This window comes from Papaver somniferum, chromosome 6 (genome assembly GCF_003573695.1).
Source record: "Papaver somniferum cultivar HN1 chromosome 6, ASM357369v1, whole genome shotgun sequence".
In the NCBI taxonomy this organism is placed as follows: Eukaryota; Viridiplantae; Streptophyta; class Magnoliopsida; order Ranunculales; family Papaveraceae; genus Papaver; species Papaver somniferum.
The window spans coordinates 3,348,734-3,369,503 of record NC_039363.1 but is presented as its reverse complement, the minus strand read 5'-3'; the positions used below and the strand labels follow the sequence as shown (position 1 = coordinate 3,369,503).

At 36.1% G+C, this 20,770-nt stretch overlaps 2 protein-coding genes across 3 annotated transcripts; one reads left to right on the top strand and one right to left on the bottom strand.

Annotated features, from left to right (window-relative positions):
- Positions 1-16,089: 16,089 nt before the first annotated feature.
- On the bottom strand, positions 16,090-17,472 carry LOC113286574. 2 transcript variants are annotated; one of them, XM_026535153.1, is made up of 4 exons: positions 17,365-17,472; positions 16,846-16,983; positions 16,206-16,312; positions 16,090-16,127 (listed from the first exon to the last, which is right to left on the bottom strand). In XM_026535153.1, coding segments are annotated over exons 1-4 (342 nt in total). In that variant the 5' UTR covers positions 17,461-17,472; the 3' UTR covers positions 16,090-16,126. The 2 variants fall into 2 exon arrangements, with proteins under 2 accessions (XP_026390938.1, XP_026390939.1); XM_026535154.1 differs by having other exon boundaries at positions 16,104-16,127; positions 16,243-16,312.
- Positions 17,473-17,660: 188 nt separating this feature from the next.
- Positions 17,661-19,023, top strand: LOC113290332 (proteasome subunit beta type-5-like). Its single transcript, XM_026539943.1, has 5 exons — positions 17,661-17,787; positions 18,024-18,129; positions 18,406-18,516; positions 18,637-18,746; positions 18,857-19,023. The coding sequence occupies exons 1-5, from the start codon at positions 17,661-17,663 to the stop codon at positions 19,021-19,023; spliced, it is 621 nt and encodes a 206-aa protein (XP_026395728.1).
- Positions 19,024-20,770: the final 1,747 nt, after the last annotated feature.

The following is a 20,770-nucleotide window of genomic DNA, read 5'->3' as shown; positions in this document are numbered from 1 at the left end:
AACAAGTTTTTTTTACTTTTGTAATTCTGCCCATTTTTGGACAAAAATGAAGTGAAACACCCCTTTTTGTTTTTCTTATGGGACGAGGAAGTAGTAGGAAACGTATAGAATCACATGGGTAGATTGCTAACAACTAAAAGAGTATCCTAATTTCCTGTCATGTTTACCTTCTTGTGCCCCTGTTCGAGCAATTTTTTAGACTATATTTTTCATAATGTACTCTAATTCGGAAAATGGGTCACTTGACCACAAACCATACGGTATGGGAATGATGGACAAGCAAACTATGTGCCTGGGTGAAAAAGACACAAGAAATCTTTTCATATATACCTTTTCTTTTAAATTTTATTCTTCATTGTATTCTTTTTTCTCTTTTATTTATTTTTCTTTCTCCAATTTAAAATTAATATTGAGAAAGGTCTTTAACTTCCCAAATATAAGTCGGATTTTAATAAAATTTATATTTTCGGAAAGGGCTCGAAAATCTCTACAAAACAAGATTCATTGTTGATACGAAATTTGGAAAACAAAAAAAAATGAAACCAGACCGATAATACAATATGCACCCAGGTGCAAAATGCCTAAATTCATATCCTATAAAAATATGCATTATGCACCAAGGTACAACATGGCCACAATTTATTTATATAAAAATATGCAATGCACCCAGGTGCAACCTGGTCAAAATTTATTTATTTTCTATAAGAATATGCATTGTGCACCCAGATGCAACCCAGCCAAAACATTTTTCATATAAAAATTAAAAAAAATATATGTTATGCACTAGGGTGCAACTTGACCAAAACATTTTCCATATAAGAATTATACATTATGGACCTAGGTGCACCTTGTGTATTTCATGGATAAATCTAGGTTTATCCTAATAAGCACCTTCAAAATAATATATACAACCTAAAATACTAGTTCATGATCTCAAACAACAAAACCACCACAATTACCATCACATTCACCATCAAAAACGAGCAGTAAGGGAAAAAATAAGACGAACAAGAAAAATATACATAATGCACTCAGGTGTATTTTGTGTATTTCGTGTATAAATCTGGTACATCTTTCAAGTAAGTCTAGATAAACTAAGAAGCATCCATGCCTAAAGAACAGTTTTGAAGCAAATCCAAAATGCTACTACAGATATAATAAATATAAAATTAAATGAAAGCTATATAGTGGTTTATGCACTAACTACTCTTGTTTATTATGGAAACATCAGAAACTTACTTTTGACGAAGAGTAGAAAGAAGTTCAGACGGATGTTATGCTACTTTTTATCTCTAGTATTAATTGTTCTACAACTCATATGATCAGTACCATATACATACTACAGACACCATATATGCCTAAACAGATTATAAAATGTACATAGGTTCACTGATTACCAAAAGTTTGTATTTATTCCATATTTACAGCTTTAGAAACATTATTGGAATCTCAATTCTCTCTTCGCTCCTTGTATGCATTCTATTCGTACAACCACCATTTCTGATGTAAGAATCAAAATCAAAATGCCAAGAATTCCTAAAACAGATTCACACCAAAAATATACGAACCCTATGTAAGTTTTCCTCGATTAAAATCATTCATTCAATCGAATTCAACAACCTAGCTAACTGTCCTAATTTTTCCTACAATTTTTTTTTGAATCTGTAAAGTATCGATGCTTATAACAACCTCTTTCCTCACCCATAAACCAGCACCAAGGCCTCTTCAATTTCACTTTTTAATCAATAAACAAAGAGTTCACAATACAAATCACCACTTATCCAAAGTTAGATGTTGGTGGTGGTAGTGATGGCGATGGTGTTGGAGGTGTTACTGTTGGTACGGGTGGTGGTGGCTATGTTGGTGACGGTGAAGGCGTTGGTGCTGTGGTGGTGATGTTCTAGCTGCTGGTGTTGATCATGGTGTTGCGAAGGAATCGAAGAGGGAGATCACAATTGAGTTTTCAAGAAGAAACCGAAGAGGGAGGTTACGATGGTGTTAGGCATAATAGTAACTTGGGGTATCATATATTTGTTTGAATTTGGGCAGAATGACCATGGAGGATATTAAAACCATGAACTTTGAATTTATGGATATTTAAAATGTTGTCATATTAGGCTTGTCTTTTAGGCCCATGAACTCAAATATAAGGGCTTTTTAACCAAAAAAATGAATTCATTTTAGTCATATTTAACACCGTGAAGCATGGAAAACTAAATATTTAAATCTTGATTAAGAGAAATTTTAGATAGACAAATTCCTTTTCATTATATGTATGTAATACCTAGATTCTGTAGTTTCGTCTAACGGAATACATGTAAAGGTTTGTCCTTTCCTAACACCAAGGACCTTCATCCCAAATGGCTCTAAGCATAGATAGTAGCGTTTTGAAGGTTGTGTCATCAAAAATGGTACCAGAACCGACGATGTATCACCTGTTAAGGGTGGGAAAGTACGATGGAAGGTTCGATTATAACTCAAGAAATATGATTGTAATGTCATTAAATTTCAAACATGTTCGAAAAAAAAACATTCCCAAAAAGGTGTAGGTGTACGTATGGTTTGTGATGTATAACATGGCATACCCACACATTAACAACCTCAACAGAAGCAGTTGTGAGATAGATATTATGCGGAAATTATTTCATTCCAAGAATGCTGCCTCATTAGTCTTGTAACAGCAGTTGGAGAATTAGCCATATGTTAAAGGGAAATGGATGGCTATGTGAATGTAGTGTTAGTTATTGAAGACTCATTAGTTTCCTACTTTAGGTTAGCCATGCTTACTTATGGAAGGGGTTTCCTAAAACGGATAGAATTCTTGGTGGCAAAGTTTGTAACCTATATAAATCGGTAATTAGGATTTGCAGAATTTTTGTAAAGAAAATTGTGAGCGAATGCAATTTTTTGAGAGAAAAGTGAGTTTTTTCTTGTATAGCTTTTAGGGTAAAAATATAGGATTTCGTTATGAGAGCATATTGGTGAGGAACAAGAGATGAGGTTATCGTTTTGGGTAATTGTTGTGGTGTAACCAAGGGTTTGCTGGGATTCACACGTCGTTGTAATAATTTTCTTCATAGTGGATTTGAGTTGGTGCGGCTCGAAGTGGACGTAGACAAAATATACACGTTGTATGTATTGGTCAAACCACTATAAATCCCGTGTCTTGTGAGTTTATTTATCTTTGTCGTAATATTATTCTTGCTTGTACTTGGTTTACTTATTATTCATCATAATATCTCAAGATCCAGTTATTCCGCGGTTGTTAGTGATCTGATAAAAATTCTCACAACTGGTATCAGAGGTTTAGGTTAAGCTTCAGGTTTCTCAGAGCATAGATTTATTTGTACTATGATTGGAGTGGGAGTTATGGGTGATATCAAAGAAAGTACGGTAGCTAGGGTTTAAGTTTTCAATGAGAAAAACTTTGCATTTTGGAAGTCTCACATGGAAGACTATCTTTACGAGAAAACCTTATTGATCCATTAGGTGGAGTCGCTAAAAAGGGAGATCTCGAAGACGATGAATGGGAAACTCTTGATCGCAAGTGTGTAGCCATAATCCATAGATGCTTAATGGAGGAAGCCTACAATAACGTACAAGAGATAACTAGTACGAAAGACCTTATGGATAAACTTGAAAAGTTGTATCAAAAGTCATCAGCGTCGGGGAAGATTATGTTGTGTAAATAATTATTTAGTCTGAAGATGCAAGAAGGCGAAGCGATTTCAGCACATCGTGGGAAGTTTAAATCGATTATTTCTTATCTTTCAAAACTTAGTACTACTTTTGATGATGAAGTTCAAGCTTTACGGTTGTTGTCGTCATTACCAAAGAGTTGGGAAACGCAAACAACTATTAGCAATTATGCATGGAGCGAGAAGTTGAAGCTTGATGATGCGCATCAAAGGTTGATCTCTGAAGAGGAGAGAAGAATAGGACAAGGTTACGATTCTAGTTCTTCATGTTCAGACTTATGTAATAGAGGCAGGATTCAAATAGGAGCAACAACAACAAATCTAGATGGAAGTCAAGAGGGAAGTCTAGGGGGAGATCTCAATCCCGACCAAGAGGTGTTTTTTAGTGTTGTGCGTGTAAGAAAGTAGGACACTGCAAGCGCGATTGTCCGAAAAACAAAGGTACTAATAATGGTGGAAACAAAGGTAATTAAGAAGAGGTCAACGTAGTTGCAACTACGGAACCGGTACATGAAAGTCCTTGTGTATAACAGGAAGGTGATTACATAAGGTTTTCTACTACTTTATGAGGAAAAACAAGATGATTCTTGGATTATAGACTCGGGAGCTTCTTTCCAGACGGGTGATAAGAGTATTATGATCTCTTATAAAAAAGGATACCATGGCCAAGTATTCTTAGGTGACAGTGAAGCATGCGACATCATTGGTTTGGGTGATGTGATCTTGAAATTTAATGGTTCAACATGGAAATTGAAGGATGTACGACACGTTCCAAATTCGAAGAAAATTTGGTGTCTGTGGGCCAAGTTTGTGATGATGACTGTGAAGTTGTGTTTTCGAAATACAATTGGAAAGTGAATAAAGAGGATATGTTATTATCAAGAGGAGTTAGAGTCAATACTCTATACCGGACTTCAGATGGTTCTCCTTTAGCATTGGCTAGCTAGTAGTACTGAAGACACTAACTTATGGCATAGAAGATTGGGGCACCTGAGTGAGAAGAACATGAAGATTCTATGTTAAGGAGGATATCTACCTAAGCTGAAGTCTGTTGATATGAGTTTTTGTGAAGATTGTTTTCTTGGAAATAAAAAACGTGTTAATTGCAACAGAGAAGGAAGAGACCTGAGAAGTGCGAAACTTGATTTGGTTCATACCGATGTGTGGGGACCAATTGATGTTGCATCTCACAGCGGGTTCCATTATTATGTCACCTTTATTGATGATCACTCAAGGAAGGTGTGGCTTTACTGCATGAAAAATAAGTTCGAGGTGTATGAAGTGTTTCAGAAGTGGAAAGCTTTGGTGAAATAGAAACTGGTTTGAAGTTGAAGTGTATAAGGTCAGAAAATGGTGGCGAGTTTGACAAAACAAAATTCTTACATTTTATACTACAAGTGGTATTTGTTTGGAGAGGACGGCTCCAAGGACGCATAAGAGAATAAAGTAGCAGAACGTATGAATTGAACATTGAAGGCATTTTCTAGGTGCATGAGATTACAATATGGTTTTCCCGAGACCTTCTGAGCACATTCAACAGAGACAGCTACTTATCTAATTAATATGACACCTAGTAGTCCATTAGATATGAAGATACGAGAGGAGTTTTGGACCGGAAAAAAAGGTAAATCTTTCCTATTTGAAAGTTTTTGGTTGTGTTGGTTATGTTCATCTTAGTCCCGATGAGAGGTCTAAGATAAGTGCTCAAGCAAACAAGTGTATATTTATTGGGTACGGAGATGAAACATTTGGGCATAAACATTGGGAGTATGAGGATCACAAAGTTATTACAAATAAGGATGTTACTTTAATGAGAATGAGTTGTACAAGGACAGGGATGCAACAAAAGTTGAAAATGACGGGTCAAGCAACGTTGATAAGGAGTTATATATTGATATTGATAATATTTCTGGAAGAAGTGTGGCAGAAGAAGTGCACGATGCTAATGGCAGAAAAGTACAAGGTGAAGGGATTTCTGCTGCAGTGGGAGTTACTCCTACAGTTCGACAAGAAGTATGAAGAGCGTCAAGAACTCCAAAACCAAATCTAAGGTATGCTTTGAATTATCTATTACTGACGGATAGGGGTGAACCATAAGATATTAAAGAAGCACTAGCGGTTGATGATTCGAGCAAGTGGAAACTTGCTATGGAAGATAAGATGAATTCACTTGAGGATAATGACATTTGGGTGTTAACAAAATTACCATGAGGTAATAAGGCGTTGGAAAACAAGTTGGTTTATCATATGAAATCTGAATAAAATGGAGAAATTCGCTACAAGGCGAGGTTGGTTGTAAAAGGTTTCCAGCAGAAATCGGGTATTGATTACAACGAGATATTTTCTATATTTGTTAAGATGACTATTATCAGAGTAATGCTAAGTCTGGTGGATTATGAATATCTCTACCTTGAACATTTGGATGTAAAAACAACTTATCTTCATGGCTTTCTAGATGAAGAAATTTACAAGAAGCAGCCAGAAGGATTCATAGTAAAAGGAAAGGAGGAGATGGTTATCTATTAAAGAAGAGTTTGTACGGTTTAAAACAAGCTCTGAGACAGTGGTACAAGAATTTTGATAACTTCGTGCATAAATGTGGTTACTCACGGTGTAATGCGGATCATTATTGTTACTTCAACGTATGGTTCTGAGTACATCATATTATTACTGTATGTGGACGATATGTTGGTTACCGGAACATCTCTACAAGAAGTTGAAATTTTGAAGAAACAATTAGCAAGTGAGTTTGCTATTAAAGTTCTTGATGAATCAAAACAGATTCTTGGTATGAGAATCATAAGGGACAAAGATAAGGGAATTCTTATGCTTATTCGGGTTAAATATATTGAACGAGTGTTGAAAAGGTTTAATATTGAGAATGCTAAATCAATTACTTCTCTACTTGGAAGTCAAACTCGTCTTTGAAGTATGCAGTGTGCGAAGACAGATGAAGAAAAGGAGTACATGGATAACGTACCATATTCTTCAGCTATTGGAAGTCTAATGTATTTGGAGTCGTGAGTAGATATGTGTTAGAGCACTGCTCAGTCAAACTCGCAAGCTTTTTTATCTGAAACTTGTTTGTCAATGTTAATGATCAAAACTGTAATTCTTGATTTCTAGTCAACTTATAGTAATGTCTCGGACTGGGGTAGATTGTGTATTTGAGCATTAGACTTCACGACATTCATCATTTGAAGACGAAGAACTACTAAGGAGAGATTGTGGAACTTCATCAACAAAAGGTATGTGGAGACTAAAACTCATCTATCACTTGGAAATTCTATTTCTACTATATCTCCTATATTGAGACAAAGGTCGTATTACCATATAGTATTCGATTATGCAAATTTAAGATTTCGAGCTGAGTTTAGCTCGCTTAAATATTTCTCGAAATATGTGTTGGTAAGCTTTCGCTTCAACCAAGTTTATCTTATATTCTTGACGAAATTCAAAAGATGATCATGTGAAAACCGCCGAGCAACATCTTACATGGTTTGTGTGATACAATCATTTGGTGTAGACTTGGAATGTTTCCTTATGATTATTTCAATAACTTTGAAAATTGCTTTAATGCTAATAGTTCGTGAAAACAGCTATTGTCATCCTCTAAGAATGTTTCAATGATTGAAATAGAGTTTAGAACACTTAATTATCATTGGATTATGAATATAATATGCGTTCTTGCTTATATGTGATATATGACCGGAACTATAGTATGCATACCTATATGCGTACTTGTTAGTCGTAATATTCCGGGAGCCTAAGTACACATACCCGTACGCGTACTGGCGAAGGGTTTGGGTCCGGGTACTTTAAGTATGCGTACCCATTTGCACACTTGAGTGGTTAAAGTTCTAAAATTGGTTAGTTCATGAACTAATACATTTATATATTAAGGAATGCATTCTACGCAAACCGTGGCTATAATGTTCATGAATTGATTCGAGTGAATCAAGTCGATTTTTGCTTCGTTTGTGTTTTTCATATACTTCTATGAGAATATAACAATTGAACAAGTCTATAACTAGTTTCAATTGAGTCATTTGAACTAGTTGTTGTTAGGATGAATAAAATCTGAGAGTGTTCATATAGCTAACTTTGGTTAACTAATGTTGAGACAACCTAGTGTACACGTTTAGGTACGGTTACTCAAATCTAAATGAAGGTACATTTCATTTGTGTATAACAAGCTAAGTTCGATCTTACAGTTGAAAGATATTAGCTTGAATCTAATCAGGTTTTTATCTAACGGTGAATATTGAATGCTTTGTTACCAAGGAAACTTAGATTGGAAACCCTGATTTGAAAATTATATAAGGGAGAACTCTAGCAACTGGGAAACCTAATCCCCATACCTTCCGTGTGATACTAGTTGCGACTATAATCGATTCTACTTTAGCCTTAGGTTTTTCACAAAACCCTATAGGTTAACGACTTGAAGACTTCATTGAGATTGTGAAGCCAAACCCAATTGTTATCTCTGTAGTTGCATGTTCTGAACTTACTTATACTATCGTGATTGAGTATTATCTTTGATAGGATTTGCTTGAGATTTATCTCTGATAGGTAAGATTAAAAGAAGTCACAAACATCTTCGTCTCATCATTTGTGATTCCAAAATATCTTGTTTCGCTTCCATACGATTAAGATTATTGTGAGTTGATTGATAATACTAGGATGTTCTTTGGGAATATAAGTCCAGTTTATCAATTGGTTCCTGTGCACCTTGATTTATCAAAAGACGGAACAAAACTCATAGGTATTTCTGTGGGAGACATATTTATCTATTTCAATAGAATTTTCTGTGTCAGTCATATTTGTTTATCAATTCTTCCATTTTGGGTCTTAGCAACTCTTGGTTGTGGGTGAGATCAGCTAAGGGAATCAAGTGCATATAATCCTGCTGGGATTCAGAGAGGTAAGGAGCGCAACTGTACCTTGATCAGTGTGATATTGATTAGGGCTCAACTACATTCCAGTCCGAAGTTCATTGGTAGCAGGATAGTGTCTGTAGCGGCTTAATACAGTATGGTGTTCAAAGCTAGACTAGGTCCCAGGGTTTTTTCTGCATTTGTTGTTTCCTCGTTAACAAAATTTCTTGTGTCTGTGTTATTTCTTTTCCACATTATATTTTGTTATATAATAGAAATATCACAGGTTGTGTGTTAAATACAATCAGTTCTTGAATCCGACCTTTGGGTTGTTGATTGAATTTATTGACACTTGGATATTGGTTTGTGATACCTTCCAAGTTATTTCTCTTATTCAATCGGGATCGCAAATTCCTATTTGTTTGATTACAGATTTAATTGAGAAATTGAGATATAACTTTTATATGCTTTTCTATAGATTGAGTCTGACTATCTAGTTGATTCTCTTGAAAGTATATTGGAGTTTGTCTATTCAGAATGCCAAACAAAATATTGGGTGTGGTTGTTAGACCCCCGTATTTTTAATATGCAAGCAACCCGGGAAAACAACTTTGGGAAGATGTGAAGTGGATTCTCAGATATTTGAGAGGTAACACAAACATATCATTATGTTATGGAAGAGATGGTTCTATCTGCAGGGGTTATTTGGATGCAGACTTCGCAGGTGATGTAGATAAAAGGTGAAGTACAACCGGTTATGTTTATAATATGGGGTCAGCTGCAGTGAGTTGGAACTCACAATTACAAAAGTTGGTGAGATTTTCCACTACGGAAGTTGAGTACGTAGCAGTAACAAAAGAGAGCAAGGAAGTGATTTGGTTACGAGGTTTGTTAGCTGAGTTGGGAAAGGAACAACGATATAATGTTCTGTTTAGCGACAGTCAAGTGCTATCCATTTACCTAAGAACTCATCATATCAAGCTTGGGCGAAGCATATATATATTCGTTGCCATTTTATTCGAGATCTCTTAAAATAAGGATAGTTGAAGCTCGCGAAGATTCTTGGTTCGAAGAATCCGTCTGATATGTTTACCAAGGGACTTACATCTGACAAGCTAGAGCTCTGCAAGGCTTTAGTTGGTCTCTCAGAATGAGGATCTGGGAAGTGAGCCGCACTAACAAGGAAGCTGTTTTAGCACAGATGAAGAATCAAAGATAATCAATAAGTCTTCAATATTGTTCGTTATTGAAGATTAATTAGTTTCCTACTTTAGGTTAGCCATGGTTATTTGGGGATAGGGTTTCCTAAACCGTCTAGAATTCTTGGTGACCAAGTTTGTAACCTATATAAACAAGTAATTAGGCTTGCAGAATTTGTGTGAAGAAAATTGTGAGTGAATACAATTTTTTGAGAGAAAAAAGAGTTTTTTCTTGTATATATTTTAGGTTAGAAAGCTAGCTAAGGTTTCGTTATGAGAGCATATTGGTGAGGAACAAGAGACAAGGTTATAGTTTCAGATAATTTTTACGGTGTAACCAAGGGTTTTCTAGGATTCACATGACGTTGTAATCGTTTTCTTCATAGTTGATTTGAGTTGGTGCGGCTCAAAGTAGACGTAAACAATATATACACGTCGTATGTATTGGTCGAACTACTATAAATCTTATGTTTTGTAAATTGATTTATCTTTCTCGTATTATTATTCTTGGTTTTGCTTGGTTTACTTATTATTCATCATAATATCTCAAGATAAGATTAGAAAAGTGATATACCACCGGCTCAACTTTTTTTATGATATTTTTTTTTTCGAAGCATAAAATGTATTTGACCAAGTAGAGTACGAGTACACGAGAGTACGTCGTCAAACCCATATAGCATAAAACCTATTTGAACAAACAGAGTACGAGTATACGAGGGTCCCAAATTTCTATTGATAAATTTCTCGTCCAGCTTCCATCCGCTACATGATTCTCTAGACCATTCGCTATATGATTTTCTTTTTTCATTTTATTTATTTTAGATATATGTTGGCTAGTTTGATTGGAAATTGGAAGCCGCTACTTAGTCTTCCATTCGCTACATGATATTTTTTTTCATTTTATTTATTTTAGATATATGTTGGCTAGTTTGATTGGAAATTGGAAGCGTTCGTTGACAACAACTGTTTTTGGACTCTGTGATTTTGGGCCTCTTGCAGGGCTTTGGGTTGTAAATGTTATATAACCTGGGCTTATGTCCGGGTTAACCCTTCAAGTCCATTACTGTAGTTCAGAGTTTAGACACTTGTTTGGGCTAATCTGGTGTGTTAGCCCATCTCATGTTTAGCGTTTAAGCCTACCATGGATCGGTCCCTAAGCCTGTAATTAGGAATGGCAAGTGAGGTATGACTTGGAAATTCCATGGACAAGCTTGGCTGCGGTAGAAGTAATGAATAAGAAGTAGTCAGTCAGCCCTTTATTTGACCACCTTGTACTAGTAGGAATTTCCTTGATAAATAAGGAAGATAAGTTTTTGTTCTGTGGTTATATAAGACCGACGTGAGTTGGGTTTCGTTGATTGAAAGTATCTTATTAGTCCCATCACCGATTATCTTCAGAAAATCATGGTGAGCTCCAAGACTTCAGATGATCATGATGGTTTATTTTATTTTATTTTATTTTGTATTGTTGTTGGTGCTGAAAGATGTTGTATGTGCTTTTTAGGTTGTAGGAAGTGAAGCAAACCAACTTGGCTCGTCGTCTGTTGTTAGAGAATGGGATCGAGCCTTGGGTTTGCGTCTAGAAAATGCAGTGGTCTTGGCCGCACATCGTCTGAATACGTTTAATGATCAAACCGCTGGTAAGTCGTCATATATATCTTATGTTGTTGTTCTATTCGTGAATTGTTTGTTGATCACAGGTGCCATATAGCTAGGTGTTCCTTGTTTATCTTATGCAACCACAAGTGGGTCCTGTAACCCGGATGCCTATGCTACTGGATTAGGATCAATTTATTCGCAGTCCGTCCTTGATATGCTGTAAGATTTCACTTATCTTGTTTTTGGGTTAACGTTTATTTGATTGATCTTTTTTGCCTGGCTAGATTCAAAAAGCAGATGTCAATAGAACAGGCAATAGATGTCTCCGTACGAGCTATGTATTCTGCTGCTTTTTGCAATGAAGTGAAAGGACAGGCAATTGAGGCAGTTGATGGTATATATATTCTCTCTTGTCTATGATCCGCTCGAAGTTTCTGTAGGTGTAAATGTTTATTTACTCAAATTTAAAGAGAATTTTTCTTTGGTAGTTTGTGTTATTACGGCAGAAAGTATCACTAGAGTGCGTCATGACGTCAAGGATCTACATGCAAAATATGGCCCCTTGGTATCATATATGCCACACTGTAATTTATATATTTGATATAGTATAGCTCCCCATTATGTGCTCTAATTTTCTTACTTGTCTCTTAATTGCAGGTAGAGGAAAGGGAAGAGTACCTTCTTCATAATCATGTTCCAAGGTATACTGTATCCGATTCCGAGGACGAGGATTGGTGACCTGAGATTGAGTTTAAAAATTCTAACGGTTCCTACCGCCATTTAATATGTAAGCGAAGTTCTAGTTTGTGTTACTAGTTATGGAAGAATTCGTACATATTATGTGATATTCATTACTTAATGGTATTTACAGCGTGCACTACGATTTTTCCAAGATAGTTCTAAAATTTTAGCTCTTTATCTTTCCAAGGACATGTTGTCCTCAAGATGACTAACCTAGCTATCCCTTCTTTACTTCCATTACATATGCCATCTATGCCCTTTCGAATTGTTGTTTTCCTTTTCTGTGCCGGGAACCAATATTTGTGTTTCACTTTTCCAGTACAACTTAACGATACCTAGCCACACAGATACAAATCACATATCGATGACAGTCTATAAAGGCACAATTCTGCGACAGTTAGTAGTGCATTTATATTCGGATTAGTACATATGAAAATGACTGCATGATGCAACGACGTACGTTGCATATGAAAAGAACTGTATATAGATAGGTATTGAATTTATGTCATATTGAAATCAATGAGGATTGTGTCTTCTCCAATACACATTTTTAGCTGAAAATCCAGCAATACATTATTAACTTTTATCGATCCAGATCATCTACCATCCATGGTATCCCCAAGGGATAGGTGACCGTGACCTCTCATGGTTGTTGGTCCCTATGGTTGCTTAAAATCACTTGAACTATTTGCTGCAGGGACACCACTTCGAAATGCATTGAATGGGTGCTACCTCCACAAGGCCCAATAAAACCAAAGATATTCTATTTCCTATACTGTTTCTAGTAACGTAATGATGCCTATGGATGTTTTCAGTATATTTTCTTCATTTTAATCTAATTACTGCCAAGTGCCAACCCTCTCATATCATATTTATCAACATCTATTACAATATCTTCACCGATACAATCTAAGTAAATCCAACTTTGACGCTGCCGCTGTCATTAGTGAATCCTTTGGAACTACTATATGCCCTTCTTTACTTGGTTACATGAGCCATTCACAAAGGCACCACATGTTCAATTTGTTGGTTTCCTTTTTCGAGGGCTAATATTTGTGTTTTATCTATTTACTTTATTTTATTCTATGGTTATTGACCAACAGTCTTCTCTTTTAGGTAGTAAGGTACAGTAGGTAAAGATCCTCATTTCTGCCATACAGATAACATAAACGGAAGGCATGAATCTATGACAGTACTTAAGAACTATCATGTCGGGATTAGCACAAGCAGGCTTTTTTCTTATGGTGTTTTGTCTATAACCCAGCAGCTATACATGGGTGATGAGATAAGCATAGAAACGTTGTATAGGTAACATAAGAAAATGACTGCATAATGCAATAACTTCGTACACTGCTGCATATGAAAATGACTGCATATAGATTTATAGATTATACGTCATATATATTGTACTAGGTATCACTTGTCTTCATCTCACTCTCATCGTTTTATCTCAATCTACATATTGCCAACCCTGTGAGTGTACTCTCATTTCCTTTGATGATAATATGTCTCTCTTATGTCTCTTTCACTTCAGATTTTGTTAGACTCTCTATCTCCCTCTCACTTAACACGCACCATTTTACTTCTATAAATGTTGAAGCACAACATTACCAAACTGCAGCAAATCACTAGTTTTTGGTATAAGAAAGCTCACCTGGATATATATATATAATTGTAGTAGAAGTAGCAGTTATAGTAGATACATAAACTTTTGGTTATATTTAGTAACATCTTATCTAGTACACAACCCAATCCCAGTAGATATTCTGCCAATTTCGGTAATGGCTAATTGGAGTTATTGCAGTAGTAGTATTCCTCAAATTCTTTCCCCAACTAGTACAACATCAGGAGGAGAGCAACAACAGCAGAATTATGTGTCATTTGTTCATGATCATCGCTACCTCTATGAATCCTTTGGTCACCCATATCCAGGTTTGAGTTTCTTTTCCATGTAAATTTTGTGGCCTAGAACTCCTTATTTATTTATTTTTACGTGCTTGCCTATTAAACTATTTGTACCCTAACTATAACTATTCATTTTTATATTGGAATTTAAATAGGATATGTAGGAGCAGAGATGATGAAGCTTTGGTCTAGTAGTGCGTATGAATGCGGAGCTGAAAATGGTGTGGGAGGTCATGATGCAAACATCAACAACCAAGTGGAGACGAGGAGGAAACTGCGGTTGTCTAGTGAACAAGTAGATGCGTTGGAGAGGAGTTTCCAAGAGGAGATAAAGCTGGAACAACAGCCGGGTGCTACCCTCGACGAAAGGAAGAATAAGGTAAAGCTGGACCCGGAAAGGAAAATGAAGCTGTCGAGGGAATTAGGTCTGCATCCTCGCCAAGTAGCTATATGGTTTCAAAATCGACGTGCCAGGCTTAAAGGAAAGAAAATTGAAGAACTATACAATGTACTTAAGCAGGATTTTGAGAATGTCTCGAAGGAAAATCAGGAACTCAAACAAGAGGTACTACTACTTATTACACATGAAAACAAGAAACATATGAGTTTGGACATAGCTTTATACTTACTACTACAGTACTGTTCTAAACTCTTTATTTCATTAAAGGTTATGAAACTAAAAAGCAAGCTTGACGATCGGGAGTCTATGCAAACATCCACACGATACGCAGTGTTACCAATAGAAGCTAATCATCATGATAAAGTTGTCGATCACAGCACAAGCACAAGGATTTCTGCCAACAATCCAAACAATATTTCAGGGTGCAGTAGTTATTTGTTCGGCGAGGACTATTACTCGACAATGTCACTTCCTTATTTTGATGTTCCCCACTGTTATCCCTCATCATAGTGATAAGAAAAAATAGTTTCAGAGATTGTTGTTCCTGCATTATTAATTAACCTACTAGCTAGCTACCCATAGAGTTGGCTATGGCATGTACTTGACTGGCTATTGAACGGTACCTAATTAAGATGTGTTAATTATGTAATCTCCTTTTCATTACAGTTATGTGATACCAATATTAGTAATTTAATATATCTTGAATTAGGTGATGTCGGCTAGAAAAAATAGATGACTTGACTATGGTCTCACTCTCACCTAGCAAACCTATTTGCAGGATGAGACAGTGTTTACTGTCTATTAGTAAATGTATGATTCAGGTAAATTTAAGCAAACAGTCTAGTATTATGGTTTTTAAAAAAAGGACTATGCCTTAAGCCGGTAGGACTTGCCCAGCTGCCTTTAGCTTGTTTTCTTGAGCAGTTGCAGGAAAGACTGCAGAGGCCCAAAATATATAGCCTTGCAGACTAAACACAAAGAAATACAAATATATAACCTTGCTGGCGCAGGTGAATGGACTACTAAATGAATATCGAAGATGGTCCCAAAATATTGTGAGTTTTTTTTTTTTTTTTTTTTTTTAAATTTCTTAAAATTACATTGTAGTCTTAAGAATTAATGATTAAGCAAAATTTGATCAAGCAACAAAGAAAGAATGAAAGATAACATCTCAAACAACTACTAAGTATATTTAGTCCCGACTATGCTATGGAGCAACCAACACAGTTACACAACCAAATAGAAGATAGGGAGTTGCGAGAATAATGGCTATAATTTTAGAAGGAAAAAGAACGTTTCTTGTCAACTTGATATGACTAAGTCTGGATCCTCCAGCAGTAAAAGAACCCCTTGCAACAAAAGACACAGTAATATGTATTCTAATAGAAGCTTACTTAAGATTCTAAATTGAAACACCATACTTCTCTGCCACATGGGTCATCAGTTGACTCTGGTTCTTTATGATCTGCCCATCTCTAATGACCCATACTACCCAAAAAAAAACATCATGATTTTGGATCAGAATGTTTTGTGACGGGTCAACAATATCATAGATGATGAATATATCCAGTAACTCATTTTTTGTAAAAAAAAAAAAGACTTGCTTACCATCAAGCGAACCTTCTTTTTGGTGACAACATACTGCAACTTCAACAATAGCTTGTTCTGCCATTCTATGGCCTCCTTTTCACTCATGCCAATTTTATGTCTACAAGCCAAATAAATGTTATCATAAGTGAAGTTCAGAAACTTATTTCTAACCAAAGCAGGGAAGAATAACAATTACCAGGCCAAAATACGGCGTGCGGGAACTCTGCCAGGACCTATGGCTCTTTGTGACGCCACAATACTTGGACAGAGATGATTACCATACCAAATACAAGGTGCACCCTCCTAATACAAAAAGGCCAACAAAAAGAGAGGTTACATTCATCAAATCAAATACATCCCAAAAAACAGTTACCTCCATATAAGTTCCACAAGTTTCTAACTTGGGTGCAAGTATCTAGGTTGTGTAAGGCTAAGTCAGTTGGAGGAGTTCCAACAATCTTAAGCATAGACTGATTATTACTATCTTAGCTTCACCTTACCAGGATAAAGTTTTATGAAATTCTGATAAGTTCACACTAATCTTCCAATTAATCACCAAATCCAATTCCACTAATAGCAAGAACCGTGACTAAGTTTAAAAACAAAGATGTTTATTTTCAAGACCTATGAGATTGTGCTGAAGCCGAAATCCCAAATTGGCAGAGAAGAAGCCAAGCGAGAAGAGTACAAAAACAACAAGAGGAAAGACACACCAAGGAGCTACTTTATCTACAGCAAGTGTATCCCCCAAATTCACTTGCAAAAAAAAAATCAATAGAAGCTTCAAATCGATACCTTCAACTTAGGAAACGTAAATCTCTATATCTTAATCATACCTTTTGCACATTGTCCCAGCCAGCGACTAGGATCTCAACATGTAGTTTGTCTTTCTCAGACTTAAAATGTTTACACAGGTATTTAGCGGACTCCTTGATGGTCTCTAATTCGTCTCCAGCCTTTTCTGCCTTTACCAACTAATATGCAAAAACAGAAACAAAAAAAAAAAACAAATAGGTTAGATATTGAAAAGTACTAAACTTGTCAAGGGAATGTTTTACATAACACAAAGCAATATATTTAAGTTTAGCACCTGTCCCATATATGAAGGTTGAGACTACTATGAATATTATTTGTAGTCCTACTGGATTTCTATCTAACAGAACAATTGTGGCAAAAATCTCAGTCAACTCGATGTGTTTTGGCCTATCTGAATATTGCTAACTACTTAACTTCCAGATATATCCTAAATCTGTAATTAAACAACAAGCCTAGGATATTCATTCTACTAATTATGCAAATTATTATACCTAAGCCTCAGATTAATTTCAACAATTAAAAAAACAAAAACAAATTACTCTATCACGTGTGTTGTGCCCAATCGAGCGAAGAACTTCACCAGTCTCTCCTGCAAGTTTAACTGCTCTAGTAGTTCCAGACATTCTTAGTATCATTGGAACCTCCGTCTCTTTACCATATCCATAAAATTAGTATCACTATCAACCGTTCCTCTGCGATTGGCAGCTATAACCGCTCCGCCGTCAAAGTGCAAAGCGACGGCCGTGGTGCCAATAGTTGTCGGATCCTCGTTTTCTTTCTCACTCATATTTCTAATCGCTTCTCTTTCTGAGTTTTTTTCTTCTTTCTCGTTCATATGAGAGGGATCGTTCTAAATATTGACCCGTATTTTGTTAGAAAATGGGGTCGAGCTGTGGGTGTGCGCTTTAAAGAGGGAGTAGTTTTGGCAGCACACCGTCTGGAAACCTTCAGAGAAAACTCTGGTACGTCATCGCACACAGGTTATGAAATATTGGAAATAAATAATGCATACTGACAACCTAGATCTATCTAATACCACCACATAGATGATCCTCACTGCGAGACCCATGTATTCCAATACTACTAATCTTGCAAAACATTCATTTTAGCTTTGTTGCGAGTCATTGATTATTGGGTAGTGGTTTTGAATTTTTCCGTGCCCATAATGTCTTCAAATGTCATACTATTATTCCTACAGGAGGGCAAGACACCTTGGTATTTGCCATGACTGGAGATCCTGTACGAGCAGAGAAAGCAAGACAGGGTTTGATCCAAAAGGTAACTTATATTCTCTCAGATGAAATGTAATAGAGTAAACTTTATTGATTCATTTTCCTTTTGTTGTTGTTGTAGATTAATAATTCGTCTTATATACATGAAGAAGGCACGCCAATGAAAAAGGCAGCTAAATTTCTGGCCAAATTCACAATCAAACCAATCATAAGGATGAGATAGAACTTCTTGCTGTTGTCCGGGATTGGGATGAACTGGTCCTAGCTAGTATTCCCTACCATAATAATAATAGTAATAATTGTGCGGAGTTCTTATTTTAAATTTTGTTTTTCTTCTTGCCGTTTCAGGGGAGGGAATTTGTTCCTTGTTTCTTTTGCAAACACAAGTGTTTCGTTTAAACCGGATGCATATGCTGCTGGATCAGGATCAATGTCTTCGCATGCGGCCCTTGATATGCTGTAAGATTTCACTTATCTTGTTCTCGTATGATTGATTGTGATTGTCCAGTAATTTTGGAATCATAGAACGAGGAAACTAGGACAGTATCTGTTATTTATTTATGTTTTTTTCGTGGCTAGATATGAGAAGAATATGTCACTAGAAGAGGCAACAGATCTCGCCCTACAAGCTATCTATGATGCTGCTTTTTCCCATACAGTGGACGGACAGGCAGTTGAGGCAGTTGACGGTATACACTTTTCTCTTCTCTCTGATCCTTCCCCGCCTTCTTGTAATTCTGTAGGTGTAGGTTTTTATTTACTCAGAATTTTTCTTTGGCAGTTTGTGTTATTACTGCAGGAGACGTCACTTTCAAGCGTCATGATGTCAAGGATCTACATGCAAAATATGGCCACCTGGTAGCATCTTTCTTTATATTAAGAGACCCCAAAAAGCCACATGTCGTTCCCACAATCATTTTGGTTTGTGTTCCCACAATCATTTTGGTTTGTGGTGAAGCCATGTAATCACTACTTGACAAGCCATATCCATGTCATCAACATCTCAAGAGACACTAACAAAAGGAGGGTTTACATGTCCTTTCAGTTTCAGAAGCATCTCCTAGAAAGTGACTCTTCGGTAACAACTTTTGCTATTTTCCATGTACTTTCAGAACAAAATACAGGTTTACTCTTAAAGGACATTACTGTTAATAACCGTTGAGATCTATGAAAGGATATCAAAACTCAATAGATAACCATCTACACGAACGCATATTTAAGGAACCTACAGACGCATAACCCTAGTGTGCTTTTTTTCATGCGAAATAGTAAAGATAATGAGCAAAATATTTTCCGGGAAAAGAAGACGTAGGCTTGCACAATTAGAAAACCTGCAACTAAGTTGAAGTCGTAAAGCACTTGCAGTTGCAGTAGGTGAAGAAACGTCAAATGGAGATATAAACAATCAGAACAAAGATGTATTTAAAGTAGATAAGGTGAAGAATTATCATATAATTCCAACGACACGTTAAGTAGCTATTTTTTTTTCATTTATCATACATGCAATGAATTGGTGGATGTTTCCGACAGCAGTAAATCACATAGACACGAAGAGTATAGAGTGGTTGTATTCCAAGAAACAAAATGTCAAGAAATATCGAACTACTAACAAAAGCAAAAAAGGTGGTTAATTAAGTAAGCAATTTAGACAAAGAGGTGTTACAATTATGGAGATTTTAATAAAATGACACACTTCCAATTTATGGTTTATGAAAGCGCCATCGTTTTTTTGAGAATTAATAAAATGCCACGACTGTTAAATATTCCGTCTGGACCTAACAAACCCCTCTATATGCGTTGAACAAGTCAAGAAAATATATCATCATTGCCTATTTACCCTTCGCAATCCTTTAAGATTTGTGAATCGTTCATCAGGAGAAAAGCAGAAAAAAGAATTTGGGAGAGGAGAAAAGCAACTGCCGTTGCTATTGCCGAGAACTAGATCGAGAAAAAGACAGAGAAATTGAGAGATGGAATCGAGTAGAAATTGAAGATGGGTCTGAGAATTAGATTTGTTGAGATTGTGAAGGTTCAAACTGAGGATTTGTTATGAAATCGGAGGTGTTCCTGGTGATCAGATGAACATTTGGAGTTGATGGTGTTGTCGACAGAGATCAAGATATTGATCTGATGGATGCTGTTACGAATGTGGGTTTGAATCAAATCGAGAATTGGTTATAATTTGGTGATGAAGCAAGAACAATGACGAGATGGTATCAAAATCAGGTTTGTGAAACCTACATATAGGGTTTGTCAAAATTCTTTCTTAGAGTTTTGGGAAAGAATTTTAGGGTTCGTTAAAATTAGGTTTAATTCATAGAATTCAGGTTGTTTTAAGAATAGGGTTTGGCTTGATTTTCATTTTTTTTTCAATTTTATATGTCAAATTTTGTACTAGTTAATTAGGGTTTCTAATTATTTTTAATGTAAATTGTTTCGATTATGATGGTTGTCATGATGAAGCAGTATTGGTGGCTGATACTGGTGGTGATGCCATGGCTTGAGGCAATGGTTGCAGGTGATGGCAGGTTGAAGAAAGAGTTGCAGAGACTGAACTGGTTGGTGGTAATGGAGATGTATGCTGGCGGTTCTATGGGTTTGGTGACATTTTTGCTGATAGGTGTTGAATTAAACTGAAGATGGTGTTGGTGGATAGATGGCTATAAAATGGTTGAACTGTCATGGGATTAGATTCCAGGGGGTGCTGAGATGT